This window comes from Oryctolagus cuniculus, assembly GCF_964237555.1.
Source record: "Oryctolagus cuniculus chromosome 16 unlocalized genomic scaffold, mOryCun1.1 SUPER_16_unloc_1, whole genome shotgun sequence".
Lineage (NCBI taxonomy): Eukaryota > Metazoa > Chordata > Mammalia > Lagomorpha > Leporidae > Oryctolagus > Oryctolagus cuniculus.
The window spans coordinates 4211298-4236405 of record NW_027208201.1 but is presented as its reverse complement, the minus strand read 5'-3'; the positions used below and the strand labels follow the sequence as shown (position 1 = coordinate 4236405).

Genomic DNA, 25108 nt, shown 5'->3' with positions numbered 1-25108 from the left:
AACAGATGGGCTAGCTTCATACAGGTGGAGCTAACCTGGACCAGTCTAGCGTGACCTCCTCTGGTCTCTTCTATCTGGGCCAATCTGGTACAGGATGAACTAACTCCATGCAGTGTAGGCCAGATATATCAGTCTTGGCTTTGTAAAGAGAATCTTTTCCTGATCTTGACCCTTGCATTGGTGATGCCTCCTGGGAAAGACCTTCCATGTACACACGTCCCTCCTGGCACTGTGGCTTCAGCTCCTGGCCCCCCTCATGCCCGAGGCCTCCCCCCAGCCCACTCCAGGGGAGATCCGACTTCCGTCCCACCCATCCTGTGTGTGTCCCTTCCTCTCCAGACATTGACGAGTGCTCGGAGGAGCCCAGTCTCTGCCTCTTCGGCACCTGTACCAACAGCCCTGGGAGCTTCCGGTGCCTCTGCCCACCTGGCTTTGTCCTCTCGGACAATGGCTATCGCTGCTTTGGTGCGTCTGGGGCTCAAGGGGACACGCAGGGTTTGGGGAAGAGGGTGGGAAGCAGGGTAAGGAAGGGTCAGATCACCCAGAAGAGGGAGCTGTGGTTTCTTGTCGTACACTCCAGGAGCTGTAACCAGGCGGAGGTGAGACAGGTCACTTCTGCAGAGGGCTAACCTGGTCCCTCTCGGGCCAGCTCGGGTCCTCTTGTTGACCTGTATTAGCCATGGCTGCCCTTCCTGGGCTGGTTTTGTCCAGTCTGAGCTAGCCTAGGCCACTCTGGACTGGCTGCAGCTCAGCTGAGCTAGCCTTCACCAGTGTGGGCTAGCCTCACCAGCTGGAGCCACAGGGGTGAGAACAGAGTTTGCAGTTCAGCTCATGTAGTTTTAGTTTTTCTTGGGGCCAAGAACCCAGGGGTAGGTCACGCCAGCCTGCCCACGAGGATTTGTCCAGGATCCTCTGACTTTGCCTCTCCAGGAAAGGGAGAGTGGCCTAGACTGACTTTTCTCCCTGGCCCAAAAGGGGACCAATGGCAGTAGGTGGAAGGGATTGAGCCAAAGTCCCAGGGCTGATCTTTATTGGTCCAATGTGAGTCACATGTCTGTCTCTGAGCCAATCACCACACACACCAGGGGTGTGGCATGTTCTGGTTGGCCACTGTTAGGGTCAGCCCCACCTACTCACCACGACTTGGGTTGGGGAGGGGTCCGTGGCAGGTGGGTCCTGCTGCCTGCCCTTCACCTTGACAAAGCCCCCCCACCCCACAGACACACGGCGGAGTTTCTGCTTCACTCGTTTCGAAGCTGGAAAGTGCTCGATGCCTAAACCTTTCAACACCACCAAGACCCCGTGTTGCTGCAGCAAAGTGCCCGGGGAGGGCTGGGGAGACCCCTGTGAGCTGTGCCCTCAGGAGGGCAGCGGTGAGCTCCAGCCCAGGCCCTGCTGCACTCTGGGAGCTGCCGTCTCCCTCCTCTCCCACCCTTCCCTGACCATGCCTCCAACGCCCCCTGGGATCCTGGGCACTGCACTTGACCCTGACTCTGACCCCTTCCCCTCCGCCACGTCCAGTTGGCTTTCAGGAGCTGTGTCCTTTTGGCCACGGGGCAGTCCCAGGCCTGGATGACTCTCGAGAAGGTAAGCCCCTCGCCCAGTGCTGAGAGCCCGTGTTGCATGGGTCTCAGGCTGTCCCTCTGAGACCCCGGGGTGGCCCTGGGACCTGTGCAGTGATGGGAATGGTGCCTGCAACCCTTGCTACCCTAGATGTGGACGAGTGTGCAGAGAACCCTGGCATCTGCACCAATGGTGCGTGTGTCAACACAGACGGCTCCTTCCGCTGCGAGTGTGCCCTCGGGTACAGCCTGGACCCCGCCGGGATCAGCTGTGGGGGTGAGTAGCCGCTCACTCCCTCACTCCCTCATTCACTCATCCACCCACTTGGTCACACATTCACTTGCTCATTTGTTCTCTCATCCAGTTGCTCCAATCATTCATTCATTCATACACAGTTATTTATTCCCTCATTTGCATATTTTTTCACTCTCACCCATTCTCTCATTGATTTATTTGCTGCTTTTTTTCACTCATTCATTGAACACGTACACCTAATGCCTTCCCTGCAGCGAGCCTAGAGGCACTGATTTACTTATTTATTTATTTTAAAGGCAGAGTTACAGAGAGAGGGAGAGAGAGAGAGATCTTCCAGGCACAGATTCACTCCCCAAATGACGGCAATGGCCAAATCTGGGCTAGTCTAAAACCAGGAGCTTCTTCCAGGTCTCCCACATAGGTGCAGGGGCCCAAACACTTGGGCCATCTTCTGCTGCTTTCCCAGGCACATTAGCATGGAGTCAGATCAGAAGTGGAGCAACCGGGACTTGAACTGGCGTCTATATGGGATGCCGGCCTCGCAGTTTAGCTGCTAGGCCACAGCACCGGCCCCGGCCTAGCCTGTCTGAAGGTGCTCAGCAGGGGTGCAGATGGGACAGTGGTGGGGCTGTCTGAGGTTCTCTCCACCCCTCACCCCCTCTCAGACATAGACGAGTGTTCCACCGGGCACCCCTGTGGGGCGGGCACGTGCACCAATGTCATCGGAGGTTTCCTGTGTGCCTGCGCTGATGGCTTTGAGCCTGGCTCCATGATGACTTGCGAGGGTAGGACTGTCTGCCTGGAACCTGGGCTGCATGACACGGTCACCTGGGGACAGGCCCCTGGGGAGTGGGGCGGGGCCGGGGGGATCCTCCAGGCTGACCTCGCCTAGCGGCACCTCCGCCGACCTCCACAGACATCGATGAGTGTGCCCTGAACCCGCTGCTCTGTGCCTTCCGCTGCCACAACACCGAGGGCTCCTACCTGTGCACCTGCCCGGCTGGCTACGCCCTGCGCGAGGACGGGGCCATGTGCCGAGGTAGGCTGCGTGTCAGTCACGTGCTGGGTCCTGGAACCCGGGGAACATCTCAGCTCCTCTACTTACTGTCTGTAAAATGCAGGAATCAGAGCCTGAGCTGCCAGGGGCGGGAGTGGGCGGGAAGGGAGGTAGAGGGGGCAGACAGCGGAGCCGAAAGTGCATACAGCAGGTGCTCTGCAGGAGGAGCTGCCTGAGTCTTGTTCTCTGAACATGATTTACAAAGAACGGGCATGCATTTGGCTGGGACATCCGAGTGCATGGAGCTGGCGTCTGGTGAGGGCCTAGTGGTGTCGCCTGGGCATCACATGAGGTGACAGAGTGCAGCGCCAGCTCAGGTCCCTCTACCTGCTCTGACAAAGCCGCTGACCCTTTGTAGGGGCCCCAGCCTGTGACCTCATCTCACCCCAGTCACCTCCCAGAGGCCTCCAAATGCCATCAACATAAAAGGGTGCTTCAAAATGGAATTTGGGGGCTTGGTATGGTGGCGAAGTGAGCTAAGCTGCCACCTGTAACACAGGCATCCCGTATCAGAGCGCCGGTCCCTGTCCTGGCTGCTCTGCTTGTGATCCAGCTCCCTGTCATGCACACCCTGGGAGGCAGCACTGATGGTGCAAGTATTTGGGTCCCTGCCACCCATGTGGGAGACCTGACCTGGATGGAGTTCCTGGCTCCTAGCTTCAGCCTGATCCAGCCATTGTGGCCATTTGGGGATTGATCCAACAGATAGAAGATTCTTTCTCTCTCTCTTTCTCCCTCTATCATTCTGCCTTTCAAATACATAAATAAGTTTTTAGAAAAGAAAATGCAAAAACTTTAAAAAAGGGGGAATATGAAATTTTAGAGTTTATTCTGTTGGAAAAAAAATTTTGAGAGCCCCATGTAGTTTGTTCACAGTATACATTTTCCACGACTTTTTAAAAATTATTTAAAGATTTATTTATTTATTTATTTGAAAGTTGGAGTTACACAGAGAGAGGCAGAGGCAGAGAGAGAGAGAGAGAGGTCTTCCATCCACTGGTTCACTCCCCAGATGGCTGCGATGGCTGGAGCTGCACCAATCCAAAGCCAGGAGCCAGGAGCTTCTTCCAGGTCTCCCACACAGGTGCAGGGGCCCAAGCACTTGGGCCATCTTCTACTGCTTTCCCAGGCCATAGCAGAGAGCTGGATCAGAAGCGGAGCAGCCGGGACTTGAACTGGCGCCCATATGGGATGCTGGCACTGGAGGCAGCAGCTTTATCCACTATGCCACTGCGCCAGCCCCTTTTTTAAAAAAATTTTAAATGAAAGGCAGAGAGGTCCCATCTGCTGCTTCACTCCACAGATGTCTCAGTGGCCAGGGTTGGGCGAGGCTGAAGCCAGGCACTAGGAAAGCCGTCCAGCTCTCCCACTCATGAACCCATCCCCTGAGTGAGCCTCCGCCTGCTGCCTTGCAGGGTCTGTGTGAGCAGGAAGCTGGAGTTGGGGGTGGAAGGGAGGTGTGATACAGATGTGGGCGTTTTCCTAGGCCTCACACCTGCCCCTTCCATGAGCCCCTTGAAGACCACTGATATGCAAGGAGTTCAGTCTTTTTGCACCTGAATAAACTTATCTTTTAATTCCATTTTCCACAAACTTCTGGAAATACCCTCATACAGTTTCCAACATGTAAATTTTAGGGGGACACCCCTAAACCATAGCAGTCGTTTTGCTTCTTTTATTTTTTCTGAGAGGCAGAGGGTCAGACAGAAAATCTCCCCTCTGCCAGTTCATGCCACAGGCGTCTGCCGTAGCTGGGGTTAGCCTGGGCCAGGCAGAAGCCAGAAGCCTAGAACTGCACTGGGGCTCCCATGTGGGTAGCAGGGGCCCAAGCACTTGGGCCATCTTCCGCTGCTTTTCTCAGACCATTAGCAGGGAGCTGGACCGGAAGTGAGCAGCCAGGACATGAACTGGTGCCCGTATGGGACACCTGTGATACAGGGGGGCCACTTAACCGCTATGTCATAGGACCATGTGCCACCCTCACACCAGCCCTAGTAGTTTTGCTTCTGTTGTCATTGATGCGGTGTGAGCATCTTCCAGGGCTGAGTCTAACAGGGCAGTAAGGGTTGCACCTGCTCTGTGGAGGGAGGCAGAAGGGACGGTGACTGTGCCCCAGGGGATGTGTAGGGGCAGGGTGAGGGTCGTGTCCCTGAGGGCCAGGGACTGGAGATGCTGCCGAGTGTCCTGTGACACTCACAGAAGAGCCCTCACCATAGAGAACGTTTCTGCCCCAAAAGTCCACAGGGTCAAGGGCAAGAAATCCCAGGCTGAGACCGGGTCTCTCCAGGGCTGTGAGACAGATTTACAGGCCCCGTGAGGGCGACGGAGGCAGGTTTTGGGGTGCAGTCTTGACCCCCATTGAGGCTGCCCAGGGTTGGTGGTTCCCGTTCCGGGAAGAGCTGGTGCAGAACTGCAGGGCCTGGGTGGGATCCAGGCCCCCACAGCCCTGGCCCTGGGTCCCGGGGTCCTGGCCTTGGCTGACAACTGTCCCTGGTCATCTGAAGACGTGGACGAGTGTGCGGACGGGTCCCAGGACTGCCACGCCCACGGCATGCTGTGCAAGAACCTCATGGGCACCTTCACCTGCGTCTGTCCCCCGGGCATGCTGCCCCAGCCCAGCCCTGGGGAGGGCTGCATAGGTAGGGGTGGGTGCAGGGAAGCCCCTCCCAGGGGAGGAGGGAGGGCTAAGCATGGGGGTGGGGGTGGGAATACTCAAGGGGGGACCCTCAGAGCCTCGGGGAGGCCAGCTGGGGGCCCCAGCCTGCCCGCCTCATCCCCACCACATGCAGATGAGGACGAATGCCACGCCCAGCCCGGCCTCTGCAGCCATGGCCATTGTGTCAACACGGTGGGCAGCTTCTGGTGTGACTGCCACGAGGGCTTCCAGCCCAGCCCCTCCCTCACCGAGTGCCACGGTGAGTGCCACCGTCCACCCACCACGTGGCACCGGTCCCTCTCCCAGCCTGCGAGCCCCTCGAAGCACAGATAGCATCTGGGACTCCAAGGAGGGGGCTGTGGCGGGTGGCTGAGCCGACGCCCCCCGCCCCCACGTCCCAGGTGTCTTTCTGCCCCTTTGATCCAATACCCAGGGAAGAGCGGACTGCCTGATCTGTGCCAACTGCAGTGACCTCTGAGCCAGGAGCTGTCTTTCCCTTGTCCTGGCAGACCACTCCTCCCCTAGGCCCCCCAAACACAGCTCAGCCCTAAATGAGCACAGCATCTTTGCCCCCAGACCACCCTCCTGGAGGGACCAGTGGCTGCTGCCCTGCCCCGCCCCGTCCCCAGCGTCCAGCCTGAAGCCGGCCCTGTGTGCTTCCTGCATGTCCCTGGGCAGCAGCCTTCTGTCCTGTCCTCCCCGTTCTGTCCACCTGCTGCCCCCACCCTTCCCTTCCCAAAGAGCCCTGCGTCCCTTGCTGCTGTGTCCTCTCTCAACGGCCAGGAGGCCGTCCAGGCTCTGCAGCCCAGCCCAGGGCCATCGCTCTGATATTTAGGGCTGCAGCCAGTCAGGGGACAACGACTCTGAGGATTTCACCACTGGGAGGGGCCCCTGATGGCGGCAGGATTCTACCACCCCCACCCCCACCCCTCCCATTCCGTGCAGATGTGCGGCAAGGAGCCTGCTTCTCCGAGGTGCTGCAGGCCGCGTGCCAGGCCCGCTCGAGCAGCGGCGAGGCTGTCTCCAGGGCCACGTGCTGCTGTGGGGGCGGCCGGGCCTGGGGGCCCCGCTGTGAGCTCTGCCCCCTGCCTGGCACCCCTGCCCACAGGAAGCTGTGCCCCCACGGCTCGGGCTACACTGCAGAGGGCCGAGGTGAGTGCCCCACTGAGATCACACTCCTGATTGTGAGTCTGCTCCAGCGGGTGCTGGCCCGTATGAGCAACCCTGTGTGCGTGTGTGCACATGTGTGTGTGTGCCAGAAGGTACTGGTGTTGGACACGTGTGCAGAGCTCGGGTGGTCGAGTGTGCAGGCTTGTTAATGAGTGTGTAACAGTGTGTCAGTGTGTGTGAGCTGGTATTTATTCTTTGTGTATATGTTTGTTAATGTGTGCTAGGGATCATGGGAGCTGGTGTTGTGTCTTTGTGCACACGTGGTTTTGTGCCATGTTTATTTGAGAGACAGAGACAGGGAGAGCCGCCATTGACTTCTTCAGTGGAGGCATTTGGGACTGGACCAAGGATCACCCAGGTCTCCCACGTGGGTGACAAGGACCCAACTACTTGAGCCATCTCCTGCTGCCTCCCAGGGTGTGCATTGGCAGGAAGCGGGAGAGGGAGAGGGAGAGGGAGGGGGAGGGGGAGGGGGAGGGGGAGGGGGAGGGGGAGGGGGAGCCTCCTCCAACCCAGCCACTCCGATGTATGACGTGGACATCTTAACCATGCCTCTTCTTTGTGCATACTTTTACGCACATGTCTTATTTGTTAATAAGCACGTATGTGTGTGCCTGAGAGCATGTGAGCCATTGTTTGTTCTCGCATATGTGCAGGTTTATCAGTGAACAGTGTGTGTGTGCACCACCGTGCGGGTGAGCTACTGTGTGTTCTCTGTGTGTGAGCCGGCAGAGGCATATGTGCCATCTGCCCATGGGGGAGGTGTGAGGGTGGCCACCTGAGTGCACGTGTGTGCGTGAGCGTGGGTCTCAAGGAGCCTGCCAGTGAGGTTGAGGCAGGGATCAGTGGTGGAAGAAGAACCCATTCCAGGGTGAGTCTCGCGGACAGAGGGGCCCCAGTGCGTGTGTGTGTCCCTGGGACTCTGCAGCACCATCTGGCCTGTGGCCAGTGTGTGGCGTTGCGTGTGCTCATGGCTCCCTGTCTGTGTTTCTCCATCTGTGTGTGGGTGCCCTGGGCAGCTGTTGCTGGTGAGGCTTGGTACTGAGTGTTCACCCCTCCAGCCTTGGGGGGCAAGTGTCTCAGGGTCCAGTGGGCAGGGCCTCAGCGTGACTGGCAGGAGGGAGGTGTGGCCTGGTGGCCCCAGCCACACCCTGCTTTTCTCCAGATGTGGACGAGTGCCATGTGCTCGCTCACCTGTGTCCCCACGGCGAGTGCATCAACAGCATCGGCTCCTTCCATTGTCACTGCCAGGCCGGGTTTGCGCCAGACGCCGCTGCCACTGCCTGCCTCGGTGAGTCACAGCCACACCTCTGGCCCCGCACGGCCCCCAACCCCAACTTTCTAGGGACTTCCAGCGTGTAACGCATGGGTATCATGGCACAGCAGGTTAAGCTGCCTCTTGAAATACCTATATCCCATAGCAGAGTGCCAGTTTAAGTCCCAAGTGCTCTACTTCTGACCCAGCTCCCTGCTAATGCACCTGGGAAGGCAGTCGAAGATAACCCAAGGGCTTGGGCTCCTGCCACCCATGTGGGAGACCTGGATGGAGTTCCTGGCTCCTGGCTTCAGCCTGGCTCAGACCTGTCTGCGTCAGCCATTTGGGGAGTGAACCAGCAGATGGAAGATTGATTGCTCGCTTGCTCTCTCTCTCTCTCTCTCTCTCTCTCCCTTTCTCTGTCACTCTGCTTTTCAAGTAGAACATTTTTTTTTTTTAAAGTAAGCAGGGGCTGGCGCCGTGGAGCACTAGGTTAATCCTCCACCTGCAGCACCAGCATCCCATATGGGCGCCGGTTCTAGTCCTGGTTGCTCCTCTTCCAATCCAGCTCTCTGCTATGGCCTGGGATGGCAGTGGAGGATGGCCCAGGTCCTTGGGCCCTGCACCCGCATGGGAGACCAGGAGGAGGTTCCTGGCTTCAGATCGGCATAGCGCCAGCCATTGTGGCCATTTGGGGAGTGAACCAACAGAAGGAAGACTTTTCTCTCTGTCTCTCTCTGTCTCTCTGTCTCTCTCTCTCTCTGTCTCTCTGTCTGTAACTCTGCCTGTCAAATAAATAAAATAAATCTTTTTTAAAAAAAAATAAGCATTTTTTAAAAATTACACCTATGTGAGACACATAGAGACTTTTTTTCTTGTCATTCTGTAAACAACACAGCATAGCAGCTTATGCACACGGCGTGGAAGTCGCATGAAGTGTTACAAGTCATCTGGAGATGACTGAAGTCTGCAGGAGGTGGTGCTGAGGTTCTGTGCAAACACTGAGCCACTTTAAAGAGGGGACATGGAAGCTCAGCTTTCCTTTACAAAGTGGTGCCTACGATGTAGGGAGACAGGAGAGCAAGCATCCCTAGTCCCCCCACACACGCACGCACGCACGCACGCACACACATCCTGGTTGTGCCGCTTGCCTGGTGCTCACTGTACATCCTGAAATCTGGGGCATATTGTCATCAATGTTAGTGGTAGACTCTAGCCCAAGGGCCAAGTCTGGCCCTCCGTTTGTTATCCTAAATAAAGTTTTATTAGCACACAGCTACATGTATTTGTTTACTTACCCTCCCGGGCTGCTTTCCTAATATGAAGGCCACGCTGAGTAGCTGCTACTGAGGCAATGTGGCCCACAGAGCCAGTATCCATGGAGAATTGGTTCCAGAATTTGGTATCCCAGTGGATACCAAAGTCCACAGATACCCAAGTCCTTTCTGTAAAGGAGGTAGTGTTTCCATGGAACCTAAGCACCTATGCCTGTAGTCAGAGTTACAGAGCAGAAGAGAGAGACTGAGAGAAAGAAAGAAAGAAAGAGAGAGAGAGGTCTTCCATCTCCTGGTTCACTCCCCAAATGGCCACAACAGCCAGGGCTGGGCCAGGCCAAAACCCGGAGCCAGGAGCTTCTTCCAGGTGGCCGACGTGGGTGGCAGGGGCCCTATCTGCTGCTTTCCTGGGAGCACTAGCAGGGAGCTGGATCAGAAGCAGGGCAGCCGGGACTCAAATAGGTGCTCCCATACGCCATAAGGGCTGTCAGCGTTGCAAGCGGTGGCTTAACCCATTGAGCCATAGTGCTGGTCTCTGTTGAGGGAGCCGCGATGAAGAAAAAGCCGGCACACGTTCAATGCAGACAGTTTTTTTTGTCTAGTCCCAGTCTGTGGCTGGCTGTGTCTGCAGACGGGGGACACACGGGCACACAGAACCGGCCACATTTACCCTCTGGCCATTTACAGAAAAGGCCCTGATTTCCTGTGTGAATGCACAGATTCTGGACAGCCAGAGTCGGGGAGGTGAAGACCCCCCAGCCCCTGAGTCCCCAGGGAATGTCCACGTGACCCTCCCCTGCCGTCTCTTCCTCCAACCCCCAGATGTGGATGAGTGCAGTCAGACCCCAGCCCCGTGTTCCTTCCTCTGCAAAAACACCGAGGGCGGCTTCCTGTGCAGCTGCCCCCGCGGCTACCTGCTGCAGGAAGATGGTAGAACCTGCGCAGGTGACGTCCCGCCCTCTCCCCCACTCCGGTGCCCCCTGGGGCCCTGGCCCCGCCCCCATCCCACTACCTGAGTCGGGTATCCTCTCTGGGGTCTTTCTCCCATTGCCCCTCTGCTTGGAAGTGGCGGGAGCAGCCTCCCCAGAGGTCCTCGCCCCACCCCACCCCCAGCCCTCAGTCTGAGCCTGCTGGACCGTCTATGCCGCAGACCTGGACGAATGCTCATCCCGGAAGCACAACTGTAAGTTCCTGTGTGTCAACACCGTCGGCGCCTTTGCCTGCCGCTGCCCGCCTGGCTTCACCCAGCACCGCCACACCTGCTTCGGTGAGTGACCCCTGCCCCTTGCCTGGGGGCTGCCAGGCCACCCCGGCCTTCACTCATTCCTTCAGCAAAGAAGCATCAAGCACCCAGTGCGGTTCCCGGGACCTCCCGGTCATGGGGGCATCTAGAACATTCTTTGCTTCCTTGCTCCAGGGGCTGGGGGTTCTGCCCCCAGCTGATCTCCGCCCAGGACATCTCCCCTTGCACCTGACCAGAGTCCCTGCCAGGACTGCCTCTTAGGGCCTCCCCAGGTGCTCCCAGGGGCTCCCATGGCTCAAAGTGGACATAGCCCCAAGGTCACTGCCATTGTCTCTCTCTTTTTTTTTTTTTTTTTTTTGACAGGCAGAGTGGACAGTGAAAGAGAGAGAGGCAGAGAGAAAGGTCTTCCTTTTGCCGTTGGTTCACCCTCCAATGGCCACCGCGGCTGGCGCACCGCGCTGATCTGATAGCAGGAGCCAGGTACTTATCCTGGTCTCCCGTGGGGTGCAGGGCCCAAGGACTTGGGCCATCCTCCACTGCACTCCCGGGCCATAGCAGAGAGCTGGCCTGGAAGAGGGGCAACCGGGACAGAATCCGGTGCCCCGAACGGGACTAGAACCTGGTGTGCTGGCGCCGCAAGGTGGAGGATTAGCCTGTTGAGCCATGGCGCCGGCACTGCCATTGTTTCTTAGTGTCTCGTGGCCCCTGGGGGATCCAACCCTCCTTAGTGGCTGAGCCCAGCCAAGATGACCCCTTTCAGTCCTCCTTTAATCCGCTCAGCCCAGCCCCTCCTGAGCACCACAGAGTATCGGGTAGTGCTTCCAATCAGAGCATGGCAAACTGACAGCCAGCCAGCCAAGTGTGACCCTATGTTTGCTTTCTTAAATAAAGTTTTACTGGCACACAGCCATGTCCACCTGTGTGGACCTATTATCTGGAGCTGTTTTTGCATGACAATGGCAAAGTGGGATCTTATGGGCTTTTTAAAAAATATTTATTTATTTATTTGAATGGCAAAGTGTCAGAGAAAGACAGAGAGAGATCCTCCATCTGCTGGTTCACTCCCCAGATAGCTGCCACAGCCAGGGCTGGGCCAGGCTGAAGCCAGGAGCTATGGACTCCGTCCAGGTCTCTCACTTGGATACAGGGGCCCAGGCACTTGAACTATCATCCACTGCCTTCTCAGGTGCATTAGCAGGAAGCCGGATGGGAAGTGGAGCAGCTGGGACTTGAACCAGCGCTCCGATGTGGGATGCCAGCATCGTAAGCAGCAGCAGTTTAACCCACGGCACCACAACATCGGCTCCTAACATAAAGCTGTGGAGACTAAAAGCTGTCCCACTGGGAACTGGGGCTTCAACGTATGACTTTGCTGGGCCCCACACATGGGGTCTGCAGCAATGGCAGTCCCCCTTGGCAAGGTGTCCTTGAGAACGCAGCTCGACAGGGACACCCCCCCGCCCCAGTTGTCCTCCTGCCACAGAAGGAAAAGGTTGCATCCGACTTTGTTCACGTCGGGCGCGATTCTCAGCCCTGTGTCTGATTAGGTTAATTTCAATTCTTACCCAGCATTGCAAAGAGCAGTATGGCTGCTGAGAAAACCCAGACACAGAGAGGGCAGGTCAGTCACCTCAGGCCACACAGCTTCCAAGTGGTGGCCGGGAGATTCACACAACATCCTTTATGTGCAGGAACTGCTGGGGATCTCATTTTTTTAAAAGATTTATTTATTTATTTGGAAGTCAGAGTTACACAGAGAAAAAGAGGGAGGGAGGGAGAGGGAGGTCTTCCATCCACTGGTTCACTCCCCAGTTGGCCACAACGGCTGGAGCTATGCTGATCTGAAGCCAGGAGCTTCCTCAGGGTCTCCCATGTGGGTGCAGGGGCTCAAGGACTTGGGCCATCTTCTACTGCTTTCCCAGACCATAGCAGAGAGCTGGATGGGAAGTGAAGTGGCCAGGACTCTAACCGGTGCCCATATGCAATGCCGGCACTGCAGGCGGCGGCTTTACCCACTATGCCACAGTGCCGGCCCCTGGGGATCTCATTTCTCAGAGACAGGAACAGGCACATACAGAGAGTGGGACTGCTAATGGGTGCCCTCATCTCATTCCCCTAACCACCAGGCAACCCTGCCTGTGTCCTGTTCCCTGCAGATGACAACGAGTGCTTGGCCCACCCCAGCCCCTGCGGTGCCCGTGGGCGCTGCCACAATGCCCCAGGCAGCTTCCACTGTGAGTGCTACCAAGGTTTCACACTGGACAGCTCCGGCCATGGCTGTGAAGGTAGAGCCGGGCATGGGGTGGGATCTAGACTGAGCATGGGCTGGGGGATTGCTGCTGGGTGAGCCCCTCTCCCTCCTGCCCTCCATCTCTCCATGTGTCGGACGTGGATGAATGCGATGGGCCCCATCACTGCCGGCACGAGCTGTCAGAACGAGTTGGGGGGGCTACCGCTGTGACTGCCCCCAGGGCTTCACCCTGCACTCCCAGTGGGCCCAGTGTGTGGGTGAGTGGTGGGGGCGGGGAGGAAGCCGGAGCCCTGCCCCCCCCCCCCCAGGTCTGTGCAGAGTGGACAGTGAGGGACCACTGCCTGATGTTGTGACAGAAACAACTGCCCAGAGATCAGACAGCCTGGAAGGTCATTGCTGGGGAGTCAGGGCTGCCGAGCAAAGTGTTCAAGTCCGGTTCCTCAGGCAGTGGCGGCTTAGGGGATTCGGTTGAGGAAGATTCTGAGACAGTGCTTGTGATCACTGGGAAAGAATGCTGTGATTGATTAGTGATGTCTGAATGGTATAGCAGAGTGTTGTGATGGACTAGTGATGTCTGCCATGGGTGGGGCAAAGAGAGTGCTGTGATCAGCGATAACTGCCATGGGTGGGATCAGAGTGTTATGATTGATTAGTGATGTCTGCCCTGGGTGCAGCCATGGGCAGTAGAAGTATGCAAGCTACATCTTGCCATAGCTGTCCCAGAGGCTCTGTATTTGCGGGGCTCAGCTCTTGCCTTCCAGTCTTCCTGATGGGCTCATTCTCACCACTTCTCTTCATTTCTCCCCTACAGCCTGGCTTTCATCTTCTGCCCCATTGGGCCCACTTGCTGTCCTGAGACCTGTCCATCATCTCTCCTCAGCCCCTCCCCTAGACCTCCGTCTCTCTGGGGCGCCATGGCCTGCCCCTCCTGGGCACTGCCTCCTCCTGCGGCCTCCTGTGGCCGCAGTCCACTCCCGAGCAGGCGCTGCCCTCTCTGCCCCCTCGTCCTGTCTCCTGTCTTCAGCAGAGCTTTCTCTCCTCCCACGCCAGCCCCCCAGGGCATCTCGGGGCTCACAGAGCATCAGCCCGTGCTGGTAACTCCTCATTCTCAACCCGTGTCCTCCTCCACGTGCTTATCCCTTCTTTCTCAGCTGTTTCTGAGAACCTGCCTTGTAGTAGGCTCTGAGGATGCAGAAGGGAGCCCCAGAACAGGCTCCGTCCCCCACCCCCGAGCTAGCAGGGAGCTGGGAGAGCCTTGGACCACTCAAGTTCTAATACAGAGAGGCAGACAGACAGACAGGCAGATGTCCCACAATGGCCAGGACTGGGCCAGGCCACAGCCAGGAGCCAAGAGCTCCATCCAGGCCTCCCACGTGGGTGGCAGGGGCCCAGGTGCTCGAGCCACCTCTGCTGCCTCCCAGGGTGCGCGTTAGCAGGGAGCTGGATGCTCTTGGCCTTGCTGGGGTGCTGCCTAACACCTTGCAGGGGTGTGGGCAGCTCCTGGACAGACATCCGTCTGGTCCCAAGTGTCAGCAACACTGAGGGGGAGGAGGGGGAGGGGAAGGGCGGACCGAGGGCAGTGCCGTGAGCCTGGTGGAGACTTTGACCTTGAACTTGAGCTCTGAAGGGGGAGGGTCCCAAGTGAAGGGGATCAGGGAGGGTGCAAAGGCCGCTTCCTGTTCCCTCCCCTGCTTCCTCCTGCCCACAGATGAGAACGAGTGTGTCCTGTCCCCGGCCACCTGCGGCACCGCCACCTGCCACAACACCCTCGGCGGCTTCCGCTGCGTCTGCCCCCCTGGCTTTGACTTCGACCAGGTCCTCAGGGGCTGCCAGGATGTGGATGAGTGTGCTGGACAGGGCAGCCCCTGCAGCTACGGCTGTGCCAACACTGCCGGCGGCTTCCTGTGTGGCTGCCCCCGAGGCTACTTACGGGCTGGGCAAGGGTGAGAGACGCCAGCGGGGCAGGTGGGGGCCCTGGGAGTGGACGCACACACAGAGAACCAGCAAGGATGTGTACACGTGTGGGCACGGAGGAGCACACGTGTGCAGAGGCATGGCGGCACACACAGGCTCACACACCAACCACTCGTCATGCACACGGCTCATGCCTACATCAGCGTGCCCAGGCACCCTGGGACATTTGTGGGCCCCCACATGCACACGTGTATCTGGGTCTTACCCTGCATGCAATGCTCGCACAGCTCATAACGCTAGGGATACGTGTGTGCTGTTGATAGACCCGGTTTGCACAGCACTGGACAGACACCCGGAGTCATCCCTCTGTTGGCATATGGGGTTCATTCCAGGGCCCCTCGTGGAAACCAACACACACAGGCGCTCGAGTCCCTTATATGACGTGCCGTGACGTTTACACAGAACCCACGCAATCCCCCCGTGCGCTTTCTGTCGTCTGCACATGACTTATCACGCCTAACGCAATGAACACGCTTGGCGGATCCTTGTACTGTATGATGAGCAGCTAGTCCTCTCGGCTGGTGGTGTTCGGCAGAGCTGCCCCCACCGCAGGCCCAGGCACACGGTGCCCACCAGCCACAGCCTGGCAGTGACATCCACAGTAGGCTGGGCCCGAGGCCGTGTCACCCTGGGAAACGGGGACCAATCATACACACACCTGCCAGTGAACACACGTGTCACCTTCCAAGTGTGCATGCATACACACACACGCAGATCTCTGGGCACACTTGTGCTGCTGAGGCATCCCAACATGAACATGTGTGCACACATGTGGCATCTCTGTGTATACACACATGACATCCCTGTGTGCATGCAAGCTGTCCCAGGCACAGCCCTTTGCATACACAGCATCCCCGTGTGCACACGAGCTGCCAGGTGCAGGCCCCCTGGGTGCGCTCGGCCACACCCACCCAGCTCAGCACGTGTGTGTCTTACTCCTGTGTACACCCGGCAAAGCTGTGAGATGCCTATGCGCACAGAGCCCCGTGCACACCGAGCCTCAGGCCTGTTTGCACACCAGAGTTTGCCACCACGGGCAGCATGGCTCACAGCAGAGGAGCAGGTGAGGGAGGGAAGCTGGGGAGGCCCCACCCCCTGCTCCTGAAGGCCCACCCACCCTATCCATTCCGCTCCAGGCACTGTGTCTCTGGCCTGGGCCTCGGCCCAGGGCTCCAGGATGCCCCAGATGAGAAGGAAGAGCCACTCTCGCCTGAAGCCTGCTATGAGTGCAAGATCAACGGGCTCGCCTCTGGGAACCGGGCTCGGCGCAGTGCACACAGGGACCCCCAGGTACTGTGGGGGCTGCCCGGGGCGGGGCGGAGCAGCCAGGGCATGGATGCGGGCTGGCAGGGAGGATGTGGGCCCCCTCCACAAGAAAGAACTCTGGGGTGTGGGGCCTGCCCAGAGCTTCCTTAATATGCTCAGCCCCGGGTTGCTCTTGGGGGGCCCCTGGACACCCTTACCTCATAGCTGATGATGAGCTAGGCACCCCCTTGCTGCCTCCCTTGGAGCTCTGCCTTGCATGGCTCTTGGAGGCAGGAGAAATGCCTCAGTCCCCCCAGTTCTGCCTCCCCCAGAACTTGGCACACCTCCCCACCGGCTGGGGAGGCTCCCCCAGGGAGCCCCTCGGGATTTAGCACCAGTGGGGCCCAGAATGGCCAGTTTAGCAGCCTGCACCTGTCTGCTGTGCCTGGCTTGCCTCTCCTGAGTGACAGCCACCAGTTCCCGGCCCTGGTGGGGCCTGGGTCCCTCTCCTGCCAGAGCCTTAGTGGTGGTGGTCCTCTCCCCCCACCTCCCAGCATCGGCCTCTGCACCACTCTCCGTGCCTGCGCTCCCTGAGAGTCCCCACCCCTGCAGCATCTCTGGAAGTCCCAGGAGTCCTCTCCACGCCTCCATGCCCCTGCACTGAGACCCTGACCCCACCAGCGTGTGCAGGGTGCATGTTTTCGATGCAGATTGGAGCTTCTTACCCGGAGACCACTGCTGGTCAGCTCTGAGGGATCTAAAAGTTAAACATGTATTAAGCGCCTGCTGGATACAACTGCTACAACTCACACACACTCCCCCAGCTCCCTCTGCCATCACTACTTCCTGTGAGGCTACCCTCCCACTGCCAGGCCCCTCTGCTGTATAGAAACAAACCCACCTCTGACCTTGAAGCATCACTGCCAGCTCACCCCACAGTGGACATGTCCTAGGTCCGACCTTCAGGACGTAGGTTTTACTGAACACCTGCTATGCTCTGAGCACTGTCTCGGGGCAGCAGGGAACAAGAAAAAAGCCCCTTCGCTCGTGGGCTGATTTACGAATAGGGAGACAGACAATAAGTAAAACAGATTTTGGTTTTATAACACCCAGTCGATAAGATCTGTGATGAATGCCATGGAAAAATACAGCCGGCCGTGGGGTGGATGTAGGGGCTGAGGGACCGCCCATGTGAGCTGGACGGACTGTCCGTTCCTTCACCCTCGTTCTCTCTGCAGCTGGTTGCTTCGTTCCATTTTCGCTTGCCAGGAGAAACTCTGGCTCTGTGCTTGTATCGTCCCTTTGTTACTGGCGCATGCTCTGTCAGCTTCACAGAGCCCTTGGAGCTCATGAAGAGTGAATGGAGTGGTGTACTGGCCCCCTGGGCTGGGCATGCGTACAAGGGGACTTCAGAGAAGTTCATGGAAAATAGAAAGGAAAGATAAAGTGGAGACCAGCGTAGTGGCCTAGTGGGTAAACTCGCCACTGTGACGCCGGCATCCCATATGGGTGCTGGTTCCAGACCCAGCTGTTTTGCTTCTAATCCAGCTCCCTGCTAACGCGCCTGGAAAAGCAGCAGATGATGGTCTAAGTGCTTGGGCTCTGCCACACACATGGGAAACCCCAAAAAGGCTCTAGGCTCCTGGCTGCAGCCTGGCACAGACCCAACTATTGTGGCCACTGGGGAGTGAACCAGCAGATGGAAAATCAATATCTCTCTCTCTCTCCCCCCACAACTCACTCCCTCTCCCCCACTTCCGTTTCCCTACCTTCTCCCTCTCTCTGTGTAACTTTGCCTTTCAAATAAATAAAAATTTTTTAAAAGATAAAGTGGATTTGGTGCAAAACAATTTGAAATCCGTGCATAGCTTTTTCATAATAATGTATTTTCCACAACCTTTTGGAAAACTCCTCGAATGCATGGATTTCAGAAGTTTTGGCACCAAATGAACTTATCTTTTCATTCCATCTTTCCACGAACTTTTGGGGACCCCTCTTTAAATCTGGATTGAGGAAGGTGGCGCTGTGGGCCTTTGCCTGCAATACCCACTGACCACCAGCAGGTGTCAGGAAGCACTCATGTCTGTGCCACACTCCCAGGGACCTCAGAGGCTGGGGACTTGAATGAAATAGCTAACAGTCCCTGTGCATGCAAATTAGGTGAAGCCCGCACAGCACTGCCTGGAGCAAAGGAGAAAAGACAGATAGTCTTCTGTGGGACTGGATACGTCACCCAGCCCGGTAGCCCTGCCATTGAAGTGTGGTGGCTTATTCAGGGTCTTGTCCGGCTGCCAGGACCAGGAAGGCACTGCAGAGGAGCTGGGATAAAGAGGGGCTTGTCGTCCGCACACAGGGAGCTCTCAAAGAGAGGCAGGTGCAGGAAGCCCGGCGGAAGCCCCCGTGTCTAGCCCAGCTGGGTGTCCTGCATCTCTCGCTGTGTTGGCCCCAGAAGCCTTTCTGGGGACTGATTTATGTAGAAAAGCCATTGGTCACAACCCCAGCCATCCCTGGGTGACCACGGGGGCTCCAGAGCCCGTCGCCATCCGACTGGCCTCCCCTCCTGCCTGGGGCTTTAGGAAAAACCTTGAATTCCCTCTGTGGCTGTGACCCCAGAGCCCCCCACCCAGTCTCTGACCACCCACTTGGTCTGTCTCTCCAGGTGAGCCTGGCTACTCTTGACTCAGAAGTTCCACTGACCTTGCACCTGAACCTCTCATGCCTGGGCCAGGCAGAGCGCATCCTGGAGCTTCGGCCAGCACAGCGGGGGCCGGGGGGCCGGGCCCGCTACGTCATTGCACGTGGCAATGAGCAAGGCTTCTTCCACATACATCACCGTGGTGGCCTCAGCTCCCTGCGGCTGGGGCGTCGGAGGCCGGGGCCTGGGACCTACCAGCTGGAAGTGGTGAACGTGGCGGGGTCCTGGGACGCCCAGCCGAGGGTCCGAGCCTTGCGGCTGAAGGTGCAGCTGCAGCTACTATAGTTGGAAGAGGCCTTCCCAGGCCCCTGGGTCTGCAGTGCTGCCTAGGGGGCGTGAGATTCCAGAAGCAGCAACCTACCCTGTCGACCCCCAAGACTCAGGAAGACTTGAATCCCCACACGAGGACCTCACGCCAAGCCAAGGGGACTCCAAAGTTGATCTGTTCCTGGACACAGTGGGCACCCAGGGTCAGGAAGGGGCCCCGCGGCCGCTGGGTGTAGTCAGTCTCAAGCCAAAACTTCTGTACTGCACTGGGGCTCCCCTGGCGGGGGCGGGGGACTCCCTACCATGTTTCCTGGGGTCTTGGCTTGGGACCCGAGGACATATATATATATATATCAGAAGTGGACACAGCAATAAAGTTATTTTGGATTAAGTGTGTCTGACCTTTGGCAAGCTCTCAAGGTGAGGAGACGCGGCACGCAGCAGGGCCAGGCTCCTGCTTCCTTCACCGCCCACATGCCCGATGGCATTCTGGGTATTTTTATGATCATCTACCCCGCTGGTGGCCACCGCAGCTCCGTGGCGGTGGAGGCTGTGGTCATCACTTCCCCACTTTACAGATGGGAAAGCTGAGGCTCGGACAGGTCCAGCGCCTCGGCCAGCGTGGCAGGGGCAGGTTGGAAGCCAGGTGCTGTCGCCGTCCTGCCCGGTTCCGGGTGTGGTCAGCCTGAGTGCCGAGCTGGGTGGTGGGAACGCTCGTCACGCTGCCAAGCGTGTGGTTGGCCTGGGGTGTGTTGTGTGTTGTCACAGAGAGCAGTGTGTTTGGTCCCAGGCAGGCAGGGTCGTCATCCCCACTTGCTGGGATGGGGTTGGGGGAGATAGGAAACGGATTTTATGGAAGCTGCCTGGGTCCCCCAAGTAGTGCATGGCAGGACCTGAGTGTGACCCCATTCTTCCTGGCACTGCACCCTGGTCCCTGGCCTCAAACCACGAAGATGTCCTACAGAGTTTTTCTCCAGAACATTCTCTCTGGCAGAGTTGCCAGTGCTGCCTGGCGGTGGCGTCCTTGACCTAGTCCCAACCCACGGGAGGTACCAAAGGTCTCTGGGCAGCCCATCAGAGCCTGAGGGGGTGGAGAGGTCCCTGGGCTCCCCACCACCCTGGAGTTGAGGCCAAGCAATCATAGCCACCGCCATTGTTCAGCCAAGCAAAGAGGAACTGAGGTCACTGGCTGACATGCAAGTTTCAACCCACCTTGTGCTCACTGCCTCCCTCCAGGAGCTGTCCATCATGCTGGCGGGGCGGGGCCCAGATCTCAGGGTGGGGATCACATGCATTGCACCCCAGGCTGGTACACCCCGAGACGAAGCAAGAGCAAGACAAAGAGCAGGAATGGCATCCTTCCAAATAAAGTTTTATTGAAAAGTTATAAAAACAAGAAAGTACAGGCTGGGGATGGGGGGAGGTGCCTGAACTGCTGTGTGCTTTGCAAGGAACCCAGCAGGTGGGCCTGGCCTGGGGTGGTGAGGACCTTAAAATCAGAAGGTCACCTCCCTTTTCCCAGTGGCAAGAGGGGCAAGGGGGCGGGGGGCAGGGGTGCATTGCGGGGGAGGGCGGGACGGACGCAGAGGCAGGTGGCAGGAGCGGCCTGGCTGGCCCGGGGTGACTTGTTCTGTCAGAGGAAGATCCTCTTGTGTTGGCGGATCCCGGAGATGGAGACGCGTGGGCTCAGAGCCCTGCGGTTGGGGGATCAGGGAGGGGTGAGCCGAGTGGAGTTGAGGGCTGTGAAATTATGATAAATAGGCATATTGACCTCTGCCCCAGGCAGTCCTTGGCACAGAGCTCCCGAAACCCTTGTGATCTGAGTGTCTGAGTGATAAGCCTGCTGGGAGCCTGCTTTGTTCTAGCGTTTGGTCTTTTGACCCTGCTTCCTGAGGGGTGGCTCCAACTCCCACCCCACCCCCCAACTTCCTGGGCTGGTAGCAGCCTCTTGGGTTCCTGGTAGGTAAATCTCTGTGGATCCTGGACCAGGGGTAGGGGAGAGGGTGGGCCTGGCCACCAGAAGGCCCGGGATCCCACCCCCGGTTCTCCCATGGAGGGCCGGGAAATGGAGTTAGGCGTGGATCATGACCACACAAGGAAGCTTCTAGAAGAAAGCCCTGAGCTGTGGCGTTCAGGGAGCCTCTGGGTTGGGGGACATGTGTGAGTGCCGGGGCGTGGGGGTGGTACACCCCAATTCCAGGGAGGGAGGAGCTCCTGCCCTCAGGACTCTCGCCCCCCTAGCTGACTCCCCGCTGGTTCCTAAGTGTATGCCCCAGAAGCCACTCCCACAAAAACTGGATCTGGGGAGGCAGCCCCCCTCCCCCAGGGGAGGCAGCCCCCTCCCAGGGCTGGGAAGTCAGGGGCCCAGCCCACTGCTTTCGACTGGCATCTGAAGTAGGGGCCTAGTGGCAGAGGGAACTGGCTGGGGGAGCTGCGATGCCCGCCTCCCACATCGGCCGCTCTGCTTCCGCTCCAGCTCCCTGCTAACGCGCCTGAGAAAGCAGCAGAAGACGCTTGGAGCCCCTGACACCTCTGTAGGAGACCCGGATGTGGTTCCAGGCTCCTGGCCGTTGTGGCCATTTGGGGAGTGAGAGTGTGGCGTGTAGGGAAACACCCTGACACATCGGGTGTCAGAGGTGTTGTGTGGAGCAGGGGGCTCTGGATGGCAAATAACGGTTTTCTCTTGTGAGAACCCCGCAGCTCTTGGTGTGTGGGCCTGGCATCTGCTTCTGGCACTTCCTGAAGTCCACCCTTGGGCTGAGTCAGGGCAGTGGGCAGCCGCCTGGAACCCGCCCATGTGACCCTGCAAGGCTCAGACCACCCAGTGAGGACATGCTGGGTCCTGTGGGTGAGCCCCTGGTCCTGGTCTGGCCCAGTCATGAGCCCTCAGCCCTCTGCAGAGGGGAAAGGCGGGGATGGTCACATGACCAAGCATCCTCACCCAGCTTTGCTGCTGTTTGGAGGGTGGCATTCCTCTTGCCGCTGCCGGCGGGACTGCTCTGCTTGGGTGATGGTGGCCAGGACTTTCTAGAACTCGGCTTCTTCCTCCCACTGTGAGGGACTGTTGGAGAGATGGAGAGAAATAGAGAGAGCTCTGCTGACACCCTTGGAGCCCCTGGATCCCACCAAGCCTGAAGCTGCTTCTGCCACCTGCTTGAGTTTCCCATAAGTGGCAACTGAAAGTGACCTGGGTTCCAAGCTGCAGGGGGGCTGGCACTGTGGCGCAGAGGGTTAAGCCTGCAACCCATATGAGTACTGGTTCGAGTCCCAGCTGCTCCATGTTCGATCCAGCCCCTGCCAAATGTTCCTGGGGAAGCAGCAGATGACGGCCCAAGTACCTGGGCCCCTGCACCCGCCGGGGAGACCAGGATGGAGTTCCTGGCTCCTGGCTTCAGCCTGGCCCAGCTCCAGCCATTGTCCTCATTTGGGAAGTGAACCAGTGGACAGAAGATTCTCTCTCTCTCACTCACTCTGTGACTCTGCCTTTCATAAAGCTTTTTTTTTTTTTTCCCAATTTATTTGAAAGGCAGAGTTACAGAGAGAGGGAGAGACACACAGATCTTCCATCCGCTGGTTCACTCCCCAAATGGCCGCAACAGCCAGAGCTGTACCAACCCGAAGCCCGGAGCCAGCAGCTTCGTCTGGGTCTCCCATGTGGATGCAGGGGCCCAAGCACTTAGGCCATCCTCCACTGCCTTCCCAGGGGCATTAGCGGGGAGCTGGATCAGAAGTGGAGCAGCAGGGACTTGAACTGGTGCCCATATGGGATGCTGGCATTGCAGGTGGTGGCTTATCCTGCTACCCCATGGTGCCAGTCCCCTTAAATAAATTAAAAACAAACAAACAAACAAAAGGCTAGCTGATGGGGCTGAGAAGCTCAGAGGCCCGGGGCGGGGAAGGGGTCTCACCCCCTCGCAGAGTCTTCTGAGAATGGCGGCAGGACTTCCTCCGTGTGTTCAGTAACTTCATGGCCCTTTGCACCTTCTTGTCCTGTGGGTTCCCACACACTATTCTGTGTTTCAGGCAGAACCTGCAGTGCATAGAGAGGGGGTGCCCGGGTTAGGGTGCACGGTAGGGAAGAAAAGCAGCATGGAGCCCCCCACTCCGCGGCTGACTCCGGTTTCACTCACCTCACGGCGCGCAGATTGCAGCTTCCGCTCACCTCCTGGAGCTGGTAGCCCTGGGTGCGCTGGAGCACAGCCCACGACAGGCTGTGGTACGCCAGGCAGCAGTCCTCAGAGATGCCTGCAACTGCACAAGTGCCCCGTGCTGCTGCATCCACGCACGTGGAGCCCCCAGCTCCAGGGCCAACAGCAGGTGCAGCACCCAGTCCCATCCTCCAAGCATCTTGCCAGGGTGGGAGGAGGGACTCTTGCTCTTGGCGAGCCTGTCCCCTCTTCCCCTGGGTCCCCTCACAGTGACTACTGAAGTCCCCCAGCCAGACACCAGGAGTCCCAACTAGCAAAAGCAGGTAAAGAGAAACCACACATCTAGACAGACACAGAGTTTGGTGCAACGCTGTCTTCCAGGAGCCCCCGGCCTGGGGGAGAGACAAGGAAACTGATCTGCGAGGACACAGGGTTGCACGGGCACTGGGGGACACACCCAGAAGAGGGGAAAAAGATCTGGAGGGAGGAACGGGTGGGATGAGTGAGCAGGGGAGGACTTGGGGAGATGGTGGTGGGGGCCAGTGTGGGCTCCTGCACCTTGACCTTGGCCTCTGAAGTCTGCTGCCGGAGCCGGCCTCCAGGATCCAAGTTCAATCTCTGGTAGGTGCCAGCCAGAGAGGAGGGAGGAGAGGAAGGGCTCCAGCCCCTCCTGGCATCTCCCAACCTTGGCCTCTGAAGGCAAGGGGCAGTGGCATTGGATGAGACCTTGAGCTGCCATGCTCCTATCCGGGTGCTTCCCAGGGCTGGAGGTCCCCTATTCCCCAGGATCAAAGGGCGGGGACTGAACCTGGCTCCCACAGATAGCAGCAGGGAGAGCAGCGGGGCCCAGCCCACTGCGGGCAAAGGCTAAGCCTCTGTGGACCCAGCTGAGGGGCTGTTGGGGTGGGAGGGCGTGGCTGTGGCTCCTTGACTCGGTCATGCTGCTGGGACTCAATCTCCTCTTTCGGGCTCTCCAGGGACATGGGACCCAGTGCCAAGATCAGGGATTGGGGGGGGGGGGGCACTGCATATCCTCAAGTGCCTGCCCTGGGACCACCCATTAATGACAGTAGTGGCTGTTGCTGGGCCCAAAGTCCTCCTTTCGCAGGCAGTGGCTCCGTAGATCCTGCTATCTGATCTGTGCAATGGGAATTTCAGATTCCCACTTTACAGATAAAGAAACTGAGGCCCATAAAGATGGTATAGCAGCTGCAGAGGGAAAGGGGAGGGGCGGGGTTCAGATGAGACTCCACTGCTGCAGGTCTCCAGCCCAGTCCTGGCCCTGCAGGGTTGGGACCCTATAAAGTGCACCACCCCTCCAACACACTATGCGATCAGGGCTGTGAGTGGCTTTGTCCATGGCTGGAAGCCACCCTCGGCCCCTCCCACAGTCTCTGGGCCCCTGGAGTCACCATGGGGAAGAAGGAGCCAGCAGGGGCCCTCTGTAACAGTCCCCTGCACTAATGCTGGGAGTTCCTGCACGCCAGGGGCGAAAGTCCTCTTAGAATTCAGCAGAGAGGGGAAGATGGGGAGGGGCGGGGGGCTGGGAAGGGAGGGGAGCAACAAATGAGGGGGACAAGGAGGACAAAAGGGGAGAGAGGTTGCCAGGGGAATGGCCAAAGACAGTACCTTGGGTGTGGACAGCGGGGGTCCAGGCACCCACGAAGCAGACCACCAGGCAGGCCAGGATCCATGAGTTCATGGTGCAGGCTGGTCCTCCCCTTTTGGCACCTGGAAGGAATTAACAGGGCCACCTGGGGAGGAAGAAAGGCGGGTGCTGAGGCTCCCAGGAGGTCAGCTGCTGCCACTGCCCCCCCCCCCACCTCCCCCGGGGCCCTCCGCAAGGGAGGCAGGTCACACAAGCTGGGGACAAGCCTTGCCCGAGGGAACCACTGCTGGTGTGAGCCAAGGTCAAGGGAAGGACTCACCCTCTGGATCGGGATCCCAGGAGCTGGTGCTTGCTGGGATGCCGGCCAAGTTCTCCCGCCTGGGGGCCGGCAGGCTTCAGCCTCACCCTTTATAGACCCGGCCCCGCCCTGCTACCACCTGCCCTCC

General features: G+C 58.4%; 2 protein-coding genes across 4 annotated transcripts in view; one reads left to right on the top strand and one right to left on the bottom strand.

The window, feature by feature from the left end:
• Window positions 1-19296, top strand: part of FBN3 (fibrillin 3) — a 64927-nt gene extending 45631 nt beyond the window's left edge. Inside the window, 18 exon segments of the mRNA XM_051835504.2 lie at window positions 340-465; window positions 1221-1373; window positions 1522-1587; window positions 1714-1839; window positions 2484-2603; window positions 2735-2857; window positions 5380-5514; window positions 5665-5790; window positions 6477-6683; window positions 7867-7992; window positions 10053-10175; window positions 10381-10497; window positions 12630-12756; window positions 12858-12915; window positions 12918-12981; window positions 14433-14667; window positions 15835-15988; window positions 18603-19296. Of these exon segments, the coding sequence (XP_051691464.2) occupies window positions 340-465; window positions 1221-1373; window positions 1522-1587; window positions 1714-1839; window positions 2484-2603; window positions 2735-2857; window positions 5380-5514; window positions 5665-5790; window positions 6477-6683; window positions 7867-7992; window positions 10053-10175; window positions 10381-10497; window positions 12630-12756; window positions 12858-12915; window positions 12918-12981; window positions 14433-14667; window positions 15835-15988; window positions 18603-18923 (2507 nt within the window). The 3' untranslated portion in view covers window positions 18924-19296.
• A 964-nt stretch (window positions 19297-20260) lies between these two features.
• On the bottom strand, window positions 20261-25108 carry CCL25 (C-C motif chemokine ligand 25). Of its 3 annotated transcripts, none has more exons than XM_051835503.2 (6): window positions 24982-25108; window positions 24683-24807; window positions 23036-23156; window positions 22814-22935; window positions 21847-21966; window positions 20261-20645 (listed from the first exon to the last, which is right to left on the bottom strand). In XM_051835503.2, the coding sequence occupies exons 2-6, from the start codon at window positions 24753-24755 to the stop codon at window positions 20614-20616; spliced, it is 468 nt and encodes a 155-aa protein (XP_051691463.2). In that variant the 5' UTR covers window positions 24756-24807; window positions 24982-25108; the 3' UTR covers window positions 20261-20613. The 3 variants fall into 3 exon arrangements, with proteins under 3 accessions (XP_051691463.2, XP_069923642.1, XP_069923641.1); XM_070067541.1 differs by having other exon boundaries at window positions 20261-20599; XM_070067540.1 differs by having other exon boundaries at window positions 24683-24784; window positions 24982-25090.